Source organism: Chiloscyllium plagiosum, unplaced genomic scaffold (genome assembly GCF_037043375.1).
Source record: "Chiloscyllium plagiosum isolate Xiang-an unplaced genomic scaffold, Cpla_swu_hap1 HiC_scaffold_4, whole genome shotgun sequence".
NCBI classification, from domain to species: domain Eukaryota; kingdom Metazoa; phylum Chordata; class Chondrichthyes; order Orectolobiformes; family Hemiscylliidae; genus Chiloscyllium; species Chiloscyllium plagiosum.
Window position 1 is genome coordinate 115,696,416 of NW_028270142.1, and position 21,661 is coordinate 115,718,076.

A 21,661-nucleotide genomic window follows, 5' to 3' on the forward strand; every position below is an offset into this window, starting at 1 on the left:
CTTTATTCCAAATTCTTAAGTGGTACAACATGATCAAGACTTTCTAAAACTGTAGTTAAAAACAGAACTATAGTAACTGCCTATAGTAACTATGGAATGTGACTATCCCATTTCCACGTCTGAGTGAAGTTGCCAAATTGTGAGTAGTTTTATGCTGTAGACCCTTGCCCCTCAGCAAATTACTCGAGGCTGAACAAAGTAATTTCACAAATCACCCTTTCAGGCAAAGGAGACTCATATCCCTTCATTTCTTGTGCTAAGGGTCATTATGCTGTCTAGGCAGTCCACTCTAGTCCTGATTCTTCTCTCTGTCCCTATTTTCTATTTAATATTTCATTAAATTGCCCTCCTCTTCCTGTTTCTTTATCAAATTCTGATAGAAAACCCAGACAGTATTATAAGCAGATCAATTACTTTATCTTGAAGTTTGATAAAGCTACAATTATGCTGTATTTCCCATGATTTTGGGAAAAGGGCTTGAAGAAATAGAATTCAGGCCAAATAAACCTGTCCCCTTTCAATATTATTCCATCATCTATCCATAGTATGTATCAATTACCCTTTACACCAGAGCGGGTCTAATTGTCTCTTAATCTTATTTATGCTTCCTTCAGTGGTCTTGCTGAGCACAATATTTTGCAACTATGCTTGAATGAAAAAGTTTTATTTGCCTTTCCTCTTGTATTTGGCTTCCAAGTTTTTAGCTCTTATTCAATTAGCCAATAATTTAGAAATGCTATTTTGTTTGACTCACTGGAGAGTAAAGCACTATAAAACCTAGACTATTCAATGCATAATTTCCTCTCCAGGGTGGTGAATATTCAGCTGAACTTTGTGTATATATCTGCTAGAGTCATGCGGACTGTATCAGTGTAGCAGTGACTGCAATACAGCTTTACGAGCAAGGGACTAAGGTTGGATTCTGCTTTCATTGTGCAGTCTCAGCGGTTTCTGCCTTGCCCACTTATTAACCATGGATTTTGTTTTTTTTTCCCTGTCATGATGAATAGTATTCATAACATGTTCAAATAGCACTAACACTGTATTACTCTTCATCTCTAGCTACAATAATATTCTTAATTAGGAGAATCTAATGAGATCGATTAGTCATTAGCCCTGACCTCGCTGGCCTGTGGTGTGTTGTTGGCTGATAACAGAGGAGCTCAGAATATTGTTGGTAATAAAAATAAGCATGCTTAGAGTGATGTCTGTCAATGTGGAATTAGTCTTTTTATAACCAATAGTTGTTAAATTGAGGTGCTGTTGCACAGTGTTGGTGATGTTCTCTGTTAATAAGGAGGTCCCACTCTGCTGGTGCCACAACTGAAGGTAAACTCACTTCCCAAATTAAACATCTGCCTAAAGTTAGGTTTGCTGGCACTCCATGAACCTAAATGTGCTGAGTCAGATTGAGAGAGTTTCCGTTCTTGTCTAAGATGAAAAAAACACATTGTCTACAAAATGATATTACATTCTGAGGTATAAGCGAGTTTTTAATTCCAAAACTGTCTTACAAGGAGGACAGCGTCAACGTAAATACAGAAAAATGGCTTGCATAAGTTCCCATTAAAATCCTTTTGTCTAGCTTTAAATTTCTATTGTTCAATTTCAGACAAGTCTGACCAAGTATATATGGATTGTTCATAGTACTCAATCATTTCAGATATGGAGGGTGTCTGATTTTATTATAGAAAGGTGAACAGCTATTCTCTTCACCAGGTTCGTTATTTCTCTTCCTTGGTCATTTCTGAATTGCCGAAACATGGCTGCAGATATGATGTAATGAGGATGTGGAATTTAGTTTGTGACTTAGAGTTGCTAATCTGTGGATTGTGTTGTGTAACACAAAGGGGAAATAAAGAATCCTAGAATCAATTTAAACAATCTATTTTAATGTAAATTTTCCCCTCAGACTGAGTGGTAATTACTTGCCCAAGCAGCTACTGAAGATATTTTTTGACAAAATTTTCTGCCACTTGCTTCTGTAAGTGTCTTGCGTCTGGTGTGACACTTCTACGGAAGTCCGGGTTTTCCGGACTCAAAATGTTAACTCTGTTTCTTTTTCCACAAATGCTGCCAGACCTGCTGAGTTTCTCCAGCATTCTGTGTTTGTTTCAGATTTTCAGCATCTGTCTTTATTTGATGAGGTCATTTGTAGCTTTGGTAGAACTGTTGCAAATAAATCACATGAATCAGCACAAGCTGGTAGCTGCAGTTTTCCTGGTCTGTATTCTGAGCTATCAGTTGTGAAGAAAGGACAAAGATTAGAAACAGAACAAAGTTGGGTTTTTTCTTCTGTTTTTGTTTGTGAAAGTTGATCCTGACATTCTTTCTTAATAATTATGAGAAAGGATTTTGAACTTTAAATTTTATTCACTTTTTTTGACTGTTTCATGACTAGCTCTACATTGTTCGAAGTTTAGGAGTTGAGACTGTGGTGCTGGAAAAGCACAGCAAGTCAGGCAGCATCTGAGGAACAGGAGAATCGATGTTTTGGCCAAAAGCCCTTCATCAGGAATGGCTCATGCCTGATGAAGGGCTTATGCCTGAAATGTCAATTCTCCTGCTCCTCGTTAGTGATAGGTGTAAATAGTAGAAAGTAGATTAGCTCTGCTGAGAGCAGACCCATGCAAGCAAAACATGAAGAAGTGAAGATGGAAAGGGATGAATCATGACTCATTGGGATAGCGCATATTTTGAACTCCAGCTCCAGTTTTTAACATTCTCTCCTTATGCTCTAGCCATTTCAGTTGTAACGGACTGTCACCTGATTTCGATATTTCACTATCTGCAGAAAATGCTTTGCTATGTCTTAAACATGGTGTAAAACTTGATTTTTCTTCACCTGTGTCTTTCCCACTACCACTTCCAAATTCTCATTGCCTCTGTTCCAGGTTCAATCCCAGCCAAGAGCCCCAAACGTTTTAATCATGACTCACAGGGTGGAATGATGGAAACCAAGCCCCGCTGTTTTTTGCAATCACAAAAGGGCACACAGAGTGTTAGTATAATAGCAACACAATATACTTTAGTAAAGGAACCAAGGCAGAGAGAGTACAGCCATGTTGAGTTTCATTGGGGTAATGTGAAGCTGGATGGCTTCTACTTTAATAGCAGAAGTATAATAGGTAAGACAGGTGAGTAAGGGCATGAATTGACGTATGGAATTTGTGATGTTTTCTTCAGAGATGTGGTTGAGGGAGGGACAGGAATAACAACTCAACATCCTAGTATGTAGGATTTTTAGGCAAGACGGGAGGGTATAAAAGAGGAGATGGTGGTCACATTCTTAATTGAGGAGCTGCGTACTGCAGTAAGGAGGTACAATATATGGAAAGGTCCTCAAATGAAGCTTTGTAAGTAGAGTTTAGGAACAAAAAATGGGCAGTCGTACTGTTGAGAATATATTGTCAGACCCATGTCAGTGTGGAATAGACCAGCGAATTTGTAGGCGATTCACTGAGGTGTATAAAAACAATAATAGCATAATTATATTAGAGAATTTCAACTTCCCAACATTACTTGGCATTTTCATTCCTGAAGAAGGGCTTATGCCCGAAACGTCGATTCTCCTGCTCCTTGGATGCTGCCTGACCTGCTGCGCTTTTCCAGCAACACATTTCCAGCTCTGATCTCCAGCATCTGCAGACCTCACTTTCTCCTCAAAGATTTTCAAAGTACAGCTAGTTTAAAAGAGAGAGATTTCTTGAAATATACTTAGGAGCGCTTTTGATATCAACACGTAAAATGTCTGTCAATGGATGGCAAAGTGCTGGACCTCATACTAGAGAATGAAGCCAGGCAGCTCTTTGGGAGCATTTTAGTGACTGTGACCACAAAACCTTATGTATTCATTTTGCTATGGAGAAAAAAAAAGGTTTTGGATTGGGTGAAGATAGATTTATAAAAATGAGGCAGAATCTGGCCAAAATAGACTGCGAACAACTACTTCTGGATATATCTACAGCAAAACAATGGGGGCATTCTCTGAAGTGTCAGAACAATAAGCCCAGAGAACTCAGGATGTTTAGGAATATTCAGAACTGGATAAGAAGGAAAAGAGAGGTTTTTAACAGGTGCAAAGGGATTAACCTAATGGAGATCCTACTGGAGTATAGAAAGTGCAGAGGGGTTCACATTTTGGAGAACACAGAGGGTTCATGAAAAAAGATTGACGTGTTAGATTACTTTCAATTATCTTTGGTTTATCACTAACCTAACACTTTAATCTTTTTTCATTGAAAGTGTATCGAGATGAAAAGAATAATCCGGGAAAGATTAGGGCCCATTAGGGACTAAGGGGGAATCTGTGCTTGGAGCTAGAGAACATAGTTTGAGTTTTAGTGAAGTTCTTCATATCTGTCTTCACTTTGGAAAAGGAGGATGTAGGTACAGAATTCAAGGAAGGGAATGTGAGGTTCTTGAGCTGATTGACATGGGGAGTAAGAAGATATTTGAGGCTTAAAATACGACACAAACCCCCAGGTCTGGATGCGTTGTATCCCAACCTGCTGTGGGAGACTAAGGAGGAAATTACAAGAGCTCTGACCCAAATTTTTAATTCCTCTCTGACCACAGAGGTGTGCCAAAGACAGCTAATGTGGTTTCACTTTTCAATAAATGTGTTAGAGATAAACCAGGGCATTACAGACCAGTAAAGTTCACATCAGTGGTAGAGAATATTGAAAAAAATTCAGAAGGAAAGAATTAATCTCTACTTGGTAAGGCAAGATTTGATCAGGGGTAATCAACGTGGCTTTGTCCAAGAGAGGTTGTGCCTGACAAACCTGGTTGAATGTTTTGAGGAGGTGACAAGATATGTTGATGAGGAAAGGGCAATTGCTTCAATGGATTTCAGCAAAGCCTTTGATGAGGTCCCACAGTAGGAAACTCAGAGAAACAGAAGATCTTGGGGTGTTTATCCGTACCAAGGTGGCAGGACAAGTTAATAGGGTAACTAAGAAAGCATATAGGACACTTCCCTTTCTCAGTCGGCATAGATTTAAGAACAGGGAGGTTATTTTTGATCTGTACAAGACATCGGTTTGACCACAGCTGGAAATGGTGTGCCGTTCTGGTCACTGCCCTATAGGAAATCTGTGATTGTGCTGAGGGATGTAGGAGATTCAACAGTATGTTGCCTAAGATGGAGCCGTTCACCTATGAAGAGCGGCTGAATAAGCTCAGGTTATTTTCTTTAGAGCAGAGAAGATTGAGAGGGGACCTGATTAAAGTGTGTAAAATTCTGAATGACATGGACAGAGTGAACAGAAAGCAGCTATTTCTCTTAGTTGAAGGGTCAGTAACAAAGGGTGTAATTCTCAGATGATGGGCAGGGGATTTGAGGATTTCCTTTTTCAGTGATGGGATTCTGGAATGCACTGCCCAAAAGGGTGGTTGGGGCAGTGAACCTCAATTTTAAAAAAAACGTTCTTGAATTAGTACTTGAAATCTCAAAAAGTTCAATATATGAGACAAGTGCTAGAAGGTGAGATTAGTGTAGGTTTAGAGTGGCTTTTGTTGGTGCAGACTTGATGGGCCAAAGGACCTCTTTTGTACAGTTTGATTGGATGTTTCTAAAGTTTTAAACAATACAAAGAAAATCCCAAACTGTTTGATTTTTAGACTTTGGTTGATTGAAAGTATGGAACAGGTTTCTATACTTAACAAACTCACTATTTAGTCCAAGTAATTAAATTCCAGCTACAGTTGAATAATTAAATTAGATGAAGTAAACTTTGGTAATGAAGACTTTGAACTCTTTATAAACTCCCCCTTACACAAGCAAACATAGAAAACAGGGGGAAAAACACATGGATGGAGGGAAAACTAAACTGTAAACATGGTTCAGTTGCAACAGTGTACTATCTCGATGCACTGTAGAAATTCACCAAAGGTTCTTTGACAGCACCTTTCAACCCATGACCACTTCCAGCTAGAAGAACAAAGGCAGCAGGTACATGAGAATACCACTAATTCCAAGCTGCTCACTGCCTGCATTATATTGCCACTCGTTCACTGTCGCTGGGTCAAAATCTTGGAATTCCCTTCCTAAGGATATTGAGGGTCTATCTACAGCACTTAGATTGTAACGGTTCAAAAAGGCAGCTCCCCATCACCTTGTCAAGAGCAAGGCAGGCAATAAATTTTTTTCTATCTTGATTTTCATTGTCTATATAACTCCTTTGATATGTTTGTTATTTATTTATAAAATGCTTTTTAATGTTTTTGTAGGTCTCACTTCTTCATCTTCAGTGAGGAGCCCTTCAAATAACCAACTGATCAATACGAGGTATAAAATAGTGAAGAAGAATGCAGGCTGGAATAGTACATTGCCAGGAGCCTCTTGCAGCATTTCCTCCAAGTCCAAGAAGATCAACAGCTCTATCTCTGGTTCAAGGTAATTAAGCATGTATAACTTACTTAGGTGCTGATTACCATATTTTCTCCAGTGTACTCTGATTAAAGATTTTAGTAGTGAAAACGGATGATGTCATTCTGATCCTGCCATAAGTGGACGCACACAATTTCATTGGAATGTGATGAGTAGTGACAAGAAACAGATCTTCGACTGATTTTATCTATCCTATCATAGAATCCCTGCAGAGTGGGAAAAGGCTGTTCGGCCTATCGAGACCCTCCGAAGAGCATCCCACCTAGACCATGCCCCAGCCGTAGCCTCAGTCTGCTACCAATCCCCATAATCTGGCATTTTAACCATGGCTAATCCACCTAGCTTTAACATCCTAGTCACTGTGGGTAATTTAACATGGCCAACCCATATAACCTGCACATCTTTGGACTGAGAGAGGAAACCAGAGGAGCAGGTTTAGAGGGAACGAGGAAAATATTTTTCACCCAGAGAGATGGGAATCTGGCATTCACTACTTGTAAGGGTGATAGAAGCAGAAAACTTAATATATTTAAGAAATATTCGATGTACATTTATGTCACCAAGATACAAAGCTGTGGTCTAAGTGCTAAAAAATGGGATTAGAATAGTTAGATTGTTTTATGGGCTTTTCCGTTGTGCAGAATGTGTTGCTAGGAAAGTGCAGCAGGTCAGGCAGCATCTGAGAAGCAAGAGAATTGACGTTTCGAGCATGAGCCCTTTATCGAAAGGGCTCGAAACATCGATTCTCCTGATCCCCAGCAACTGCAGTCCTCACTTTCTCTCTTTTCTGTTGTCCACTATACCTTTTATCAAGATGTGAATTCAGGACTAAAAGAATTAAATAATCAAACATTTTCAGTTAAGCAACATTAGAGAAAAACAGTGAGCACAAGCAACTTGCATTTTAACCTTGACATTGCTTGAAATACTTCAGGTGGTTTTATGGCATCAAAGGCATCATGCTCTTTAATACATGCAAATGACTAAGTAACCACAAGTGTTCTCCATCTTTGAACTCCTTTCATAAAATAAGTAAAGAGTCTATCTTGAATAAAGGCTTTGTTGTTCGTTTTGAAAAATATTTAGGACAGTCTATCCTTTGAAGTAGTGTCTAAGTCAATGTATGTTATAAACAAGCAGAACCTGAAACAACTGGCTTGTTTCCCATGTTAAATAATTTACATCTTTGTGAAAACCTGATTTGTTCTTTCTTGCTGCTGTTGCTGAGCTGTTTGTCCCAAAACCTACTTTCAGAAATATTTGTTATTCAATGATTTTGATCATAACATATGTACCTAATGTGAAAAAAATTAAGAAGTAAGGAGGGCACTCAAAGCTCATACCTCTGTCACTCTGCCAACTCAGTCTTATTACTGCTACATCGTCTTCCTTGAAACTTTTTGTTGCTTGGTAGGAGCTCTGCATATACAAAGCTGAAAGAACATTTTTTCGAATCAATCATTGATTTCTTTGTCACTGAGGAGGCCTCAGGATAATGCTTAACAAACTGCTCTGAAAACTCTGTTTACATTTTGACAGTTATGACAAATTCCACTATAGTTGCTAAGGCAGTCCACACATTTTCAAACTACCCACAACCTTTTTTTTAATGAAAGAAATCTATTCAGCTTGTTTCCCATGTTAGATAATCTACATCTGTGTGAAAACCTGTTTGTTCTTTCTTGGGCCTTGATCATTACATGTATCAAGTTTTGTTGAAATCTGTACATTTTTGAGATATTATTTACATATGAACAGGGGTGAAGATATTACTTTGCCCCATTTCAGTGGTAGGGATTATGAATATATATTGGTTTCTCTCTTGTGAAGTTATGAATGAATCCACAGAGCAAACACTTTTATAAATGAGAAATGTTAGACCATGTTCTGTAAGCCATGTTAAGTGCAATGTGTTATTAGTGAGACTGATTTACAATGACCAGGTGAATTAAATTCAGTCTCTGTTACATGATATTCTCAGTATTTTGAGGATTTATTTTGACACTGCTATTAATTTATTATTTGCAAGAGAAAATTAACAGCTGTGATTATATGGCAATTGTCACCAAGGAAAACATTTGTTAATTTGAATGTTATAAGTCAATATGTGGGGTTCAGCAGCACTTATGCAGATGTTGACTTTTGAATAAGTAAGGTCAGATGGTTTTGTAAGGTGAATTCCAGGGTCTGCCAGCAGAGTGAGGAGTATTGTGAGGTGTCACATTCATATTGTGAAGCACTATGAATAGCTATCCTAAAGTATAGCTTGAGGACCAGATAAGGTTGTTCATGTGATCCAGAGCCTTAAAAGAATAGCTGGATCCAGAAAGATAGTGAAAATTACAGTACAGAAGGAGACCATTCCACCCTTTATGTCCCTGTCTGCCAAAACTACCTAGCTGAATTCCATTTTTTAGATTGTAGTACATAGCCTTGTAGATTATGACTTTCCAAAAAATGTTTTAAATGTATTGATGATTTCTGACTCTGGAACCCTTTTAAAAAATGAGTTTGAGACTGTCAGCTCACTCTTGGTGAGAAAATGATTCGAACACTCCCTTCTCATCTTTCTGCCAGTTATTTTAAATGTATGTTGTTGACCCCTGTGCTTAGAAACCTAGATTTTTCACATCTCCTCCTATCATGGTCCCTCAAAATTTTAGACTCCTTTGTTAACTATCTCTTCAACTTTCTTTGTTACAAAGAAAACAACTTCAACCTGTCCAACCTTCCCTTCTTGTATAATGTTGACCAGAATTGTATGCTGTAATTTAGCTATGACTCTAGTGTTTTATTCAGTTCTCGCATAATATCCGTGATCTTATATTCTATACCTTAATTAGTAAAAAATAATTATTCCTTACACTTTATCTATCTGCCCTGCTATCACAATGGATCTGTGGATATGGCCTCTCTATTTATCTGCACTCCATCTCAGTATTCGGTTAGCGCCAGTTGAGAATGAAACAACGAGGCTAAGCCTGCTTGGCTGTTAGTTTCCTGCAGTCTGTTACCCATTTTTCAGGTTGTCTTTTGTATGTTTATCTTTACCACCAGACCTTTACTTCATCCATGCTCTGGCCTTAGGAGACTGTGATTTGACGTCATTAGGCCATGAATTTAACTTTTTTATTATTTTCTTAGCCATTAAATTAAATATAAGTTAACATAGCGGTTTAAAATAGCTGAAGAGGTTTTTAATGTTTAAGAATAATAGCTAGCTTATTTAATAGGATTGTAGTTCCTCATAGCTTTTCAATTGATTCTTGCTTGGTCGAGCACTACAGTGAGGTAACTTCAGTCTTGATATCAATAGACAATAGAATGTTTATCAACTGCATTTTTCCTGTAGTGTAGAAAAAGGAGTGATTGAGAATTAGTAGTTCTGGGTGGAATTTGAAACATTGACCTAATGGAGGTCCTGCAGTCTTGGAGCAATGATAAGAGATACCAAGCTTTACTACAACATTACCACAGTTGGAAGGTCCCAGCGTGCGACTGTTCCAGAGAGGGCACAAGTGTTTGGAGCACTTCGTTGAAAGATAGAGAGATTTGACCACACCTTGAGGATATCTTATGGAATGACAACAATAAACTGACAGCAGGCATCTACGGGTCACTGAAGTACTCGAAGGGAAAAGGTTTTCTTAGCAAAAGCGATTGGGTGCTAGGGCCTGAGACCATTAATATGGAGTTTGGGGGTACAGAACTCCAGACTCAACTATTAATGGACTGTATGTTTGTGTCCTGGTGCTTTCTGATGAGGACTGTGATTGTCATGATATCCTAAGTTCACTAGGCTAATTTAAATTTAGCTACAGTAACCTCTGAATAAAGGGACAGCAAAAAATGTTTTAGTGCAGGAGCACAGGGCTTTACTGGGAATTTCCAAAGGGGAGAATAATGCACCAAGTAAGAGTAATACACCATGACTTCCTACATCGATTAGATCAATGAAAATTTTGCTAATGTAATTCCTGGATTAAAAATAATCTTCTTTGCATCAATTTCTTAGCACTATATTAGTTATGACTGTACTACAATTGGAACAGTGCCCAGTGTAGGAATGGTTTAGGGGAGAAAGATTCAAGCAATTTTCAAGTGCAGAAACCTGGGAAAGGAGTGCTTCATTTGCTTTTCCCAATTGAGGCCTCTTTTCAGTCAACGTTTGAATAAAATGGCATACACTTGAAGTATTCTTTCAGAAAGCCATGGAGAAAGATGAGGAAGATGAAGCAATATCTGACAACCTGGGACTGTATAGCATTAGTGAGTTTTGAGAAGATTTGTAGCTCAGGTTGAGGTTTTGGGTGTAGATTTGTTCATTGAGCTTGAAGGTGCATTGCCAGACGTTTTGTCAGCCTACTAGGCAACATCTTCAGTGGGCCTCAGGCAAAGCACTGCTGAAAATTCCTGCTCTCTATTTATATGTTTGTGTTTCTTTGAGTTGGTGATGTCATTTCCTGTTCGTTTTCTCAGGGAGTGGTAGATGGGGTCTAACTCGATATGTTTGTTGATAGAGTTCCGGTTGGAATGCCTTGCTTCTAGGAATTCTCGTGCGTGTCTTTGTTTGGCTTGTCTTAGGATGGATATGTTGTCCCAGTCAAAGTGGTGTCCTTCCTCATCCGTATATGAGGATACTAGTGAGAGAGGGTCATGTCTTTTTGTGCTAGTTGATTTTCATGTATCCTGGTGGCTAGTTTTCTGCCTGTTTGTCCTATGTAGTGTTTGTTACAGTCCTTGCACGGACATTTTGTAAATGACATTAGTTTTGCTTGTTGTCTGTATAGGGTCTTTCAAGTTCATTAGCTGCTCTTATAGTGTGTTGGTGGGTTTGTGGGCTACCATGATGCCAAGGGGTCTGAGTAGTCATGGGAAACGCCATCCAACAGATGCTGCTGCTCTTCTGCTGCAATGATTTGATCTTCCTGTTACAATGTGAATAGTTGAGCATTTTATAACTGGAGAGAAAATGAGGTCTGCAGATGCTGGAGATCAGAGATGGAAATGTGTTGCTGGAGAAGCGCAGCAGGTCAGGCAGCATCTAGGGAACAGGAGAATCGACGTTTCGGGCATTAGCCCTTCTTCAGGAAGAAATTTCCATCTCATTTTATAACTGGCCTGTACATCATTGTGGCCACCATGAGAGCTGCTTTCAATGTAGCATCACTGGATACTGATCACAGTAAATTATGTTGCCACAAAGCGATCTCTGATATCCACTTGATCAATGGTTCTAATAGCTGTAATTCACTGTTAAAAACAAGCATAACCAATGGACCAATGAGTTTGCTGGTTGCTGAAAAAAGGGCAGAAAGCTTTTGATCTTGCACTCATCAGGACAGATGCAAGAATGGCAAATTTCAAAGGATACAACAAATTTATTTTTCATGAGATAAAGATGCTGATTTGTGGCAATTCGCTCTGCTAAATAGAGACATTGTTATGGAGGGTGCATCAGAAAGCGACTATCCTGTGAGCTTTTGTTTAATTCAAAGATGTAGTTTACTTATGTTTGCCAGAAGTGCCATATATTCATTCATGTGGGCCTGTCCTCTGAGAAATAAAAGAAAATTCAGACAATTCCTGAGCATTAGCCTGAACCTAAGTTTTGAGCACAACTGTTGTTTTTGTATTTGCCAACAATGCTGAATTGTAGTAAGTGAATACATTTCTATAAAATTCTGATGCATGGAAATTGAGTACCATGCACATGAGAAGACTGCAGCATCTCTAAAATAATCTAATTGATAGATCTCAGTGTCAATCCATTTAAATGACCTTCACTTGGAAAAAAATCAATATAACTACTCAAAACGCATAAGTCTACAGAATTTGGAGAAGGTACTTTGATATGCTACCAACTTGTTAGTTGTTCAGCCAGATTACATTTCATGTATATTCTCTTTTAATTCCTTGGACTACTGTATTTTAATTAGTATTGCAATCTTTGCTTCATTTGTGACAAACACTTAAAGCTGTAAGAACTTTGGATGGGACAGATGGTGATTCCTTGAACTTTGGCCTTTGTTCTTTCCTGATTATCTTCAGTCTGTGCCCCCCTCTTCGACTATAAGTGGACAAGTTATGTGTCTGCATGTTTGAGAGAGAATGTGATTGATATGGTGTGTAGTGCACCAAAATGATGATCATGATCTCCTGAGGTGATTAGGCTAATTAAAGTTCAACTACCATAATCCTCTGAATAAAGGGACAGCAAAATCGTTTTGGTGCAGGAGTACAGGGCTTTACATAGGTTTTCCGAAGGAGAGAGTAATACATCAGATTGATAGCTATATTGATTAGACCAATGAAAGCTTAGCTACCATAATCCCCTGATTAAAAAGATTTTTTTGTGTCAATTTCTTAGTACTGTGCAGTTATGACTGTACTATACTTGGAACAGTGCTAAGTGCAGGAATGGTTTGGGAGAACAAAACATGAGCATCTTCAATAATTTTAAAGTATTGCAGAAGACTGGGAAAGGAGTGCTTCATTGGCTTCTCTCTGTTGAAGGCTCTTTTCTGTCCATGGTTGAAAAAAGTGGAGTATATTTGAAGTTTTCTTCCATTTAGTCATGGAAAAAAGATTAGTGGAGAACATCTGTGACAACCTGGTACAGTACAACACTGCTGCTTCTGCTGCAGCAACCTGATATTCCTGTTACAGCTGTGCATAATTTGGTGTTTATTAACTTGCCTGTACTTCACTGTAGCCTAGTGAAATGAGTAATCTTTGCCAGCTGATTTAGAAACAGTACATATCAAAATTCAGTATGTTACAATTTGGCTAAAAACACACATCAAGCATATTCTGACTAAAGAGAAAGTGAGGACTGCAGATACTAGAGATCCGAGTCAAGAGCATGGTGCTGGAAAAGCACAGCAGGTTATGCAGCATCCGAGGAGCAGGCGAATTGATGTTTCAGGCATAAGCCCTTCATCAGAAATGATTCCTAATGCAGGGCTTATGCCTGAAAGGTCGATTCTCCAGCTCCTCGGATGCTGCCTGACCTGCTGTGTTTTTCCAGCACCATATTCTGACTAAAGTGCAAATATTAAAGGAACAGAAGTAGACCATTCAGTCCCTCAACTAAAAACAGCTGCTGGAAAGGTTTTACATCAGGTGATGATAGACCAACAAGAAGGAAGAGCATACTTGATATCATTCTCACTAATCTACTTGTTGCAAATGCATGGCAGCATCAGTAGGAGTGACCTTCACACAGTGTTTTTGAGACATAAGTCTCATTTTTGCATTGAAAATGCCCTCTGAGCTGTGTGGCACTTTCACCTTAGATAAATGAAGAGTGCAGGAACCCATGCAAGTGCAATACCATGCATACAGAAATATGAGGTATCAGTCTGGTGAAACTACAACTACAGCATGGTGAAATGTCCGTTCTAAACAGCATAATTGGCAATTGAAATATCGTGCTAATCGATTCCACAACAAGACAGGGCTAATTGATTCTATGACCAATGGATCAGATCTAAGCTCTCACTTCCTGCCACATCCAGCTGCATGTGGTGGGTCACAATTAAACAACTCACTGGAGAGGAAGCTCCACTAATCTCCCTAAACTGACTAAGTTTGCAGACAATACAAAGATAGGTAGAGAACAGGTAGCATTGAGGAAGCGGGGAAGTCCAGAAAGGGCAGGTTAGGAGAGTGGGCAAAGGAGTGTCGGATGGAATACAACTTGGGAAAGTGTGAAGTCATGCACTTTGATAGGAAGAATAGAGGCATGGACTATTTTCTAAATGGAGAGAAAATTCAGAAGTCTGAAATGCATAGAGACTTGGGTATTCTAGTCCAGTATTCTCTCAAGGTGAACTTGCAGATTGAGTTAGTAGTGAGGAAGGCCAATGCAATGGTGGCATTTATTTTGAGGACTTCAATATAAAAGCAGAGGTGTACTTCTGCGGCTATGTAAGGCTCTGGTCAGACCACATTTGAAGTGTTGTGTGCAGTTTTGAGCCCCATATCTCAGGAACGGTGTACTGACCCTGGAGCGTATTCAGAGGAGGTTCACGAGAATGGTCCCAGGAATGAAAAGCTTAACATTATGAGGAACATTTGAGGACTCTGGGTCTTTACTCAATGGAGTTTAGAAAGATGGGGGTGGGGGGGTGGGGATCTGATTTGAAACTTGCAGAATACTGAATGGCCTGGACAGAGTGAATGTTGAGAAGATGTTTCCATTGGTAGGAGAGACTAGAAGCTGAGTGGACAGCCTTAGAGTGAAGGGAAGACCTTTTAGAATGGAGATAGGAGAAACTTCTTCAACCAGAGAATGGTGAACCTATGGAATTCATTGACACAGAAGGCTGTGGAGGCCAGATCATTGAGTATATGTAAGACTGAGATTGGTAGGTTTTTGATTATCAAAGGTTACAGAGAGAAGGCAGGAGAATGGGGTTGAGGATCTTAATCAGCCATGGTTGAAAGTTGGAGTAGACTCGATGGGCTGAATGGCCTAATTTCTGCTCCTGGGTCTTATGGTCTCTCAATCCTCGATGTTAGGGACCCAGCACATCAGTTCAAAAGATGAGGCTAAAGCTTTTGCAACACTCTTCAGCCAGAAGTGCTGAGTCGATGATGCATTTCCCTCTTCTGGACATTTTCAGCATCACGGCTCCTAATTTGCAGTCAATTGATTCATATCATTTGATAACTTGAATCAGCTGAATTCACTGGACACTGCAAAGACTATGGGCCCTGATAATATTCCAGCAATAGTACTAAAACGTCTGCTGTTGAACGTTCTCCTCCAAGCCCCTCATGTTCTTGACTTAGAAACATATTGCTGTTCGTTCAGGGTTACTGTGTCAAAATCTTGGAACTCTGTCCTGACCTTGTGGAGGTACCTAGAACAAGTGCATTGCAGTGGTTCACTTTGGCAGCTCATCATGACCCCCAAGGACAACTAATGATGGGCATTAAATGTTGGCCCAGCCAGTGATCCATGAATGGATAATATGATAAATTTCTCTATCAGCAGATTTGTTAAGCAACACATGTCAGGTTAAAATTGCAGTCTTCGGGAATATAACATTTTTGGATTTCCTCACTGTAACTACTTTGCTCCAAAATCCTAACTCAGTAAATTCTGACACCCAGGCTGGGGAAAATATCGATGGATCAGAATTTTCTAAAATTATGTTGGTGAGATTACCTGATGTTATTGCTAGGCAAGTCCAATCCCCAAATTGAATCTTGCGTGATAGATCATATTTTAGTTGTTTTCCCGCCTAATTTAACCTGGTGGTCTTTCACTAATAAGCATATAAGGCTGCAGACTCTGTTTTAACAAAAGATAAAAGTTCATTGTGGAAATGACATAAAAATACTTAAAACAAACAAACTATCTTTGTGCAACACCTTTTGAAAGATTTCAAAATACAAAGCAGAAGTTTACTCACTGACATCATCATGTTACAATTTGTCCAAACGTCCAGAGAAATTCTGTAGGTTTCACTGAACTGCCTTTTCTTAATTCTGGTCCCATGAACTGTGAGGCCTTTTCCCTTGACCACACTCTCTATTGAGTGATACGACTTTCTCAGTCTTCTAATAATCTGCAGAATTCTAATCGAGCACTCCTGGTCTGGAAATGTCACCTCTTTTTCATTGAGGTAACTTGTCTCCTTAATTGCTCTAAGCATCTCCTTTCTCTAGGAGAGACTCTTACTTCTTACCCCAGTTAGGTCTCCTTTGAACTGCCAAAATGCTTTGGAACTTTTTTTTAAAAATTACTTACCATAGATTCTGTTAAGCTTAATGTTTTTTTTCTCTCTGGTCATGGACTCTTATTGAAAAACAAATTTCCACTAAAGCTTCAGGCAGTGTTTCATGGTTTGAAATCATGGAGAAACTGACCACGTTAATTTTTAAAACCTGTCACAAAAATAGACCAGTGTCCATATATTAATAGTTTGATATGCAAACTCAGTAGTTTGATATGCAAACTCTAAAAGATATTAAAATAATACATATAAATTGTGCACCTTTCATCAGTCTTTTAAGCAATTTACTACTTTAAATTGCTATCACTTTTTTAGGAATTAGCATATCCTCACGATGCAATTAATAAACTGAAGATATTCTGTTAAATTTGAATATCAACCAATCAATATGCATTGGCATAGATAAATTTGATTGGACAGATAACAGTTTGAAATAAAGTTCATGTGGATAGTTAGCCAATGGCAAATGTGACGGTGGTGTTATAACATTGCACCCCCATTTTGATGCTATGCCTATTCTTCAGACATTACCCAGGATGCACACCGAGACTCCATATCAACATCGTTAGTGCAGTTTCAATCAATGGGTAGGTATCAGTAAGCTTTCCAATCAGATCTGGAGTTAGGTAGGGCTGCCCTCTCTCTCCTTTTGTATAGAGCATTTTGCTGAGTCCAGAAAGGATGTGAGCCCGTGGGGTGATTAATCCTGGCAGCGGGGGCCTACTGGTTAAGGGCTCCCTGTGCATGGATGATGTTGCCATTTTCTATTCTGTCCACTGTCAGTGCACAGACTCATGTGCACCTGTGACGAGCTTGAACGAGCCTTAGGGGCCAAGGTAAATCGAGGCAAGAGTGAGACCATGCTCTTTGGAAACTGGGCCAACCAATCCTTTATCCCTTCACTGTCAGGACAGACCACCTCAAGGTGCTAAGAATTTGGTTTGGAGGGGTGGGGGCATGCGCCATGTCTTGGGAGGAGCACGTGCAATGTCTTGGGAGGAGCGTGTCACTAAAGTGAGGCAGAAACTGGGCAGATGGGAGCACCGGCTCCTCTCCATGGTGAATAAAACCTGGTTGTCAGGTGCGAGGTACTCTGTTGTTGAACATGGTGCAGGTCTGGCCTGTTCCCCAAACCTGCGCCACCATTGTCACCTGCGCCATCTTGCACTTCATGTGGAGATTGAAATGGACTGTGTCCACAGAGACACCATGTATAATGATCTGGAAAAAGAGAGGAAGCAACACACCCAACGCTTCCCTCACCCTGATGGCCACCTTTGTGTGTGGCTCATTAAGCTGTACGTGGATCCCCATTAAGCAAACAAGTGTCACTATGTTTTGAGGTTCTACTTGTGCCCAGTGTTGCGAAGGAAGGGCCTGACCTCGCTGCCACAGAACACTCCAGACTATTCTGTATCACCTGTCATTCGTGGAGAAATTTGTGAAAAAAAATCTTTGACCACAAGTCCATCAGTAAGTTGTCAGCATGTAGTGTCCTTGAGACCCTTCGGGAAAAGGAGAGGGTGGGTCCTGTCGAGTGGTTCCCTGTGCAGACTGTCAAGGTGATTATGGAAGAATGCCTCATCACCAGAACTTTCAAACAGGCACCAAGACATTGCTTGGCTGGTGGTAGAAGGGCACTGCCTGTGAGATCCTTTATGCATACTTGGACTCTCCACGCCACTGCACATTGCCCTCGAAGCAACTGTGGAGAGAACAAGACTGTTCAGTTGTGTGTGACAATGTAAATAGTGTAGAGCATTATGCTTTCAGATGGAAACTTAAAGGAATCACCCTTAGCTGGATCTCCGGCAGTTTAACAGACGTCTTAGCCGAAAGTGGATGTGGAAAACAATTGCTCCTGAAAAAAAGAAATGATTTAAAACTGTTAAGAAGTAGGTTACCTCAATCAATACAATATAGTATGCATGTTCCAGATAGGAATTTTTAGTTATAACCTTGAAGGTGAGAAAGTCCAAGGTCTGTTGTATAAAGATGTCAGAAAGAGACAAGGTATTTTTTCCTTGGGCTGGGGGAGTCCAGAACTAGAAGGCATAGGTTTAGGGTGAGAGGAGAATGATATAAAAGGGACCCAAAGGGCAAAAAGTGTGTGAAAAAGTTCCCCCTTAGATCCCTTTTATATCTTTTCCCTCTCACCCTAAACCTATGCCCTCTAGTTCTGGACTCATCCACCCCAGGGAAAAAAACCTTGTCTATTTACCCTATCCATGCCCCTCATGATTTTATAAACCTTTATAAGGTCACCCCTCAGTCTCTGATGCTACAGGAAAATCAGCCCCAGCCTACTGAGCCTCTCCCTGTAGCTCAAAGCCTCCAACCCTGCAACATCCTTGTAAATCTTTTCTGAACCTTTTCAAGTTTCACAACGTCCTTCGGATCGGAAGGAAACCAGAATTGCATGCAATGTTCCAAAAATGGCCTAACCAATGATCTGTACAGCCGGAACATGATCTCCCAACTCCTATACTCAGTGCTCTGATCAATAAAGGAAACCATATCAAGTGCCTTCTTCACGATCCAATCTACCTGCGACTCTACTTTCAAGGAACCATAAACCTGCACTCCAAGGTCTATTTGTTCAGCAACACCCCTGGACTTTACCATTAAATATATAAGTCCTTCTCTGATTTGTCTTTCCGAGATGCAACACCTCACGTTTACCTAAATTTAACTCCATCTGCAACTCCTCAGCCAATTGGCCCATCTGATCAACAGATTAGGGTTAGATTTCTAAATATGCAACCAAAAACTAGAGCCACATTACCTTATATCAAAGACATGTCAGAAATGACTTCCAGACTAGGCAGACCCCTTGGAATCATGGTAGCCCACAAACCTACCAACACACTTAAACAGCGACTAATGAACCAAAAGGATCCAATAGATACCACCAGCAAAACGAACATCATTTACAAGATACCATGCAAGAACTGTTTAAAAAAAAACTGCATCAGACAATCAGACAGTAGGAAACTTGCCACCAAGATACATGAACACCAACTGGCCACCAAAAAACATGACCCCATTACCACTCGTTTCTATACATACAGATGAAGAAGGACACCACTTTGACTGGGACAACACACGCACCCTAGGACAGGCAAAACAAAGAGGTGCACGAGAATTCTTAGTGGCATGGCATTCTAACCAGAACTCTATCAATAAACACATCGATTTAGACCCTATCTGCCTTCTCTTGGAAAAAAAGGAACTGAAGGAACTGGAAATGACATCACTCACCTTAAGAAACCAATACCTATAAATACAGAGGGGGGACATACCACCCCAGGGCTCCACCAGAGACTCTCACTGATGATGTTAACTAGTATGGTGACAAAACATCTGAAAACAAACCTTCAAGCTCAGCGAGCTAACTTGTATACTCATCATCAACCTGAGCTACAAATCTTCTCAGCAAGTGTTATTTATAACTTTTTTTATTTCAGCTTGACTTCATTTTATTTAAATAGCAAACTTCTATTTTAATGTTAGAACCAAAACTGCAGCATTGCATATTTATGTTTCAATGAAGGACTACCTCACTGAAATAGAAAAAGCAAACTTTATCAATGCAGATTTGGGATCTGACTTGTGCAGTAATAACATCAATTGTGGTTATAACAGGACTTAGAATATATTAGAAGCAATACTCGGTTACCCTGATGTAGCTACCCACTACCTCCCCCACAGTGACAACCATGATGAAATGATTATTATCAGAGAAGTGTGACAGTCCAGAACTGAGGGTGTACTGAATGGTTGTAATCTTTTGGTGGTTACAAAGAAAAAGTACGAGGCTTAAGGAGCATTTACACTGGGCGCTTTAAATAGGTATTCCACTCTAAACATTGATAGAGTACAGTGTATGTTTTGTGAATATTTTATGTTTTACCTACATTCACCTCATTTATTGAAGGTCCTTTGGAATCAATTAGAATTGAAGCATTGAACTCAGGCAAAATCTTTTCTTTATTGCATTGAACATATATATGTTGTTTTGCTCAGTTGCTTAAGTTTGCATTTATTACTCTTGTTAGGTTTATTTTGTATACTGTTTTCACTTTCAACTCTAATGAGGCCATTAGTCAAAGACTGTCTGGGAATCAAGCTACTTTATCTGCCTGCCAACCTGTCCTTCCTGATTGAAATTATCCAACAGGCATTCACCCAGTTAAAGTTGTAGATCTCTTCATTCCTCCTTACTGTTACAGCTATGTCACATCTGATCATTTAACATATCTTCTTTTCAGACGCAAGCCTCAGCTGAATCTTAAACTCACTTTTCATTTGGTATTTGGAAAAGAAAGGCTGCCTGAAGTGAGGAAATTGAAAGACTTGTGTTTTTATTGAGATATTGTACCTTGCATTCTTTTAGATAAAACTTGCTGAAACAGGTTTGAATCAATAGACAAATGAATAGTTGTAGTAATTATATAATATGAACCTGGATATTCATTGTATGTTGGTGATGGAAAACTATTTTGATCTTTGTTGATGGGTTGGGGAGGGCAGGCTTTTCCAGATCAGATCGCACTGTTATCAAGAGTGTCAAACAGCAAGAAACTGCAACAAGTGAAAGCTCCCGGCCTCAGCAGTAGGATAAGATTGGAGAAGCTATGCTCTCAGATAAATGGCATAAATTAAATAACTCACCTAAGTGAGCTAGTACTCGTAAAAGTATTCATTTTTAGTGCAGCACACAGAAGTTCTACTTGTTTTTCATCAAGTGATTCTCATTATGACCAAGTTAAATGTTTTATCCATTCTGAAATATAACAATTTGAACCAGTGTGGACTACATCTGTTCTTGGAGAGATGACAAGAATAGGTCTAAAACATGGAAATATAATCCAGTTATCAAGATAATTTGATTATATACTTCTGAGGTATATAGATGACATCAGCAATCAAAATTTATATAAAGACTCTGACTACATAGGGGAGCAATTATCACTGCTATTCCTTCGAGGATCCTATTGTAGTACTCCCAATTCATAATGGTAGACAACCGTGATAGCAGTTTTGGGTAGGGGCAACAACAGCAGGTTATCTTTCTTGTACCAAAGTGGTTCATAGAGATAGCATAATATATGGATGGCAAATGATTATATATATTAGAAATTGCCAGAGGCTGTTCAGAGAAGGGAATTCATTTATTTCTTAATGTGAGTGACCAGGAGTTTAGGGGTTGTTAAGCATAATGTTGAGATAGAAGTCATGGCTGCCAACTGTGGGACAGAGCGCACTTAGCATAGACAATGAAAATCATTGTAAGCCAAATATTGTTTTTTTCTGAACCAATATTCTACCCATCCAAAGTTACAAATCATAAACCTTGTGAAATTAATCATCAAATTAAAAGTGGGTTATTCATCTTCTTATTTTAAAACATGAACATTCTAAATGCATGTGGCTAAAGGGAAAAGTTGAAATGTAGAAGAAGTGGATATGGCATGGAATTTCTTGTTTTATTGAAGTGAGCTGTATTACTGGAAGG

General features: G+C 39.3%; 1 protein-coding gene across 1 annotated transcript in view; it reads left to right on the forward strand.

Annotated features, from left to right (window-relative positions):
- The window catches only part of zc3h3 (zinc finger CCCH-type containing 3), a 272,870-nt gene that overhangs the window by 92,062 nt on the left and 159,147 nt on the right, over positions 1-21,661 (forward strand). The window contains exon 4 of the mRNA XM_043687898.2: positions 6,235-6,400. Coding sequence (XP_043543833.2) covers positions 6,235-6,400 — 166 coding nt within the window. The remainder of the gene's footprint in view (positions 1-6,234; positions 6,401-21,661) is intronic.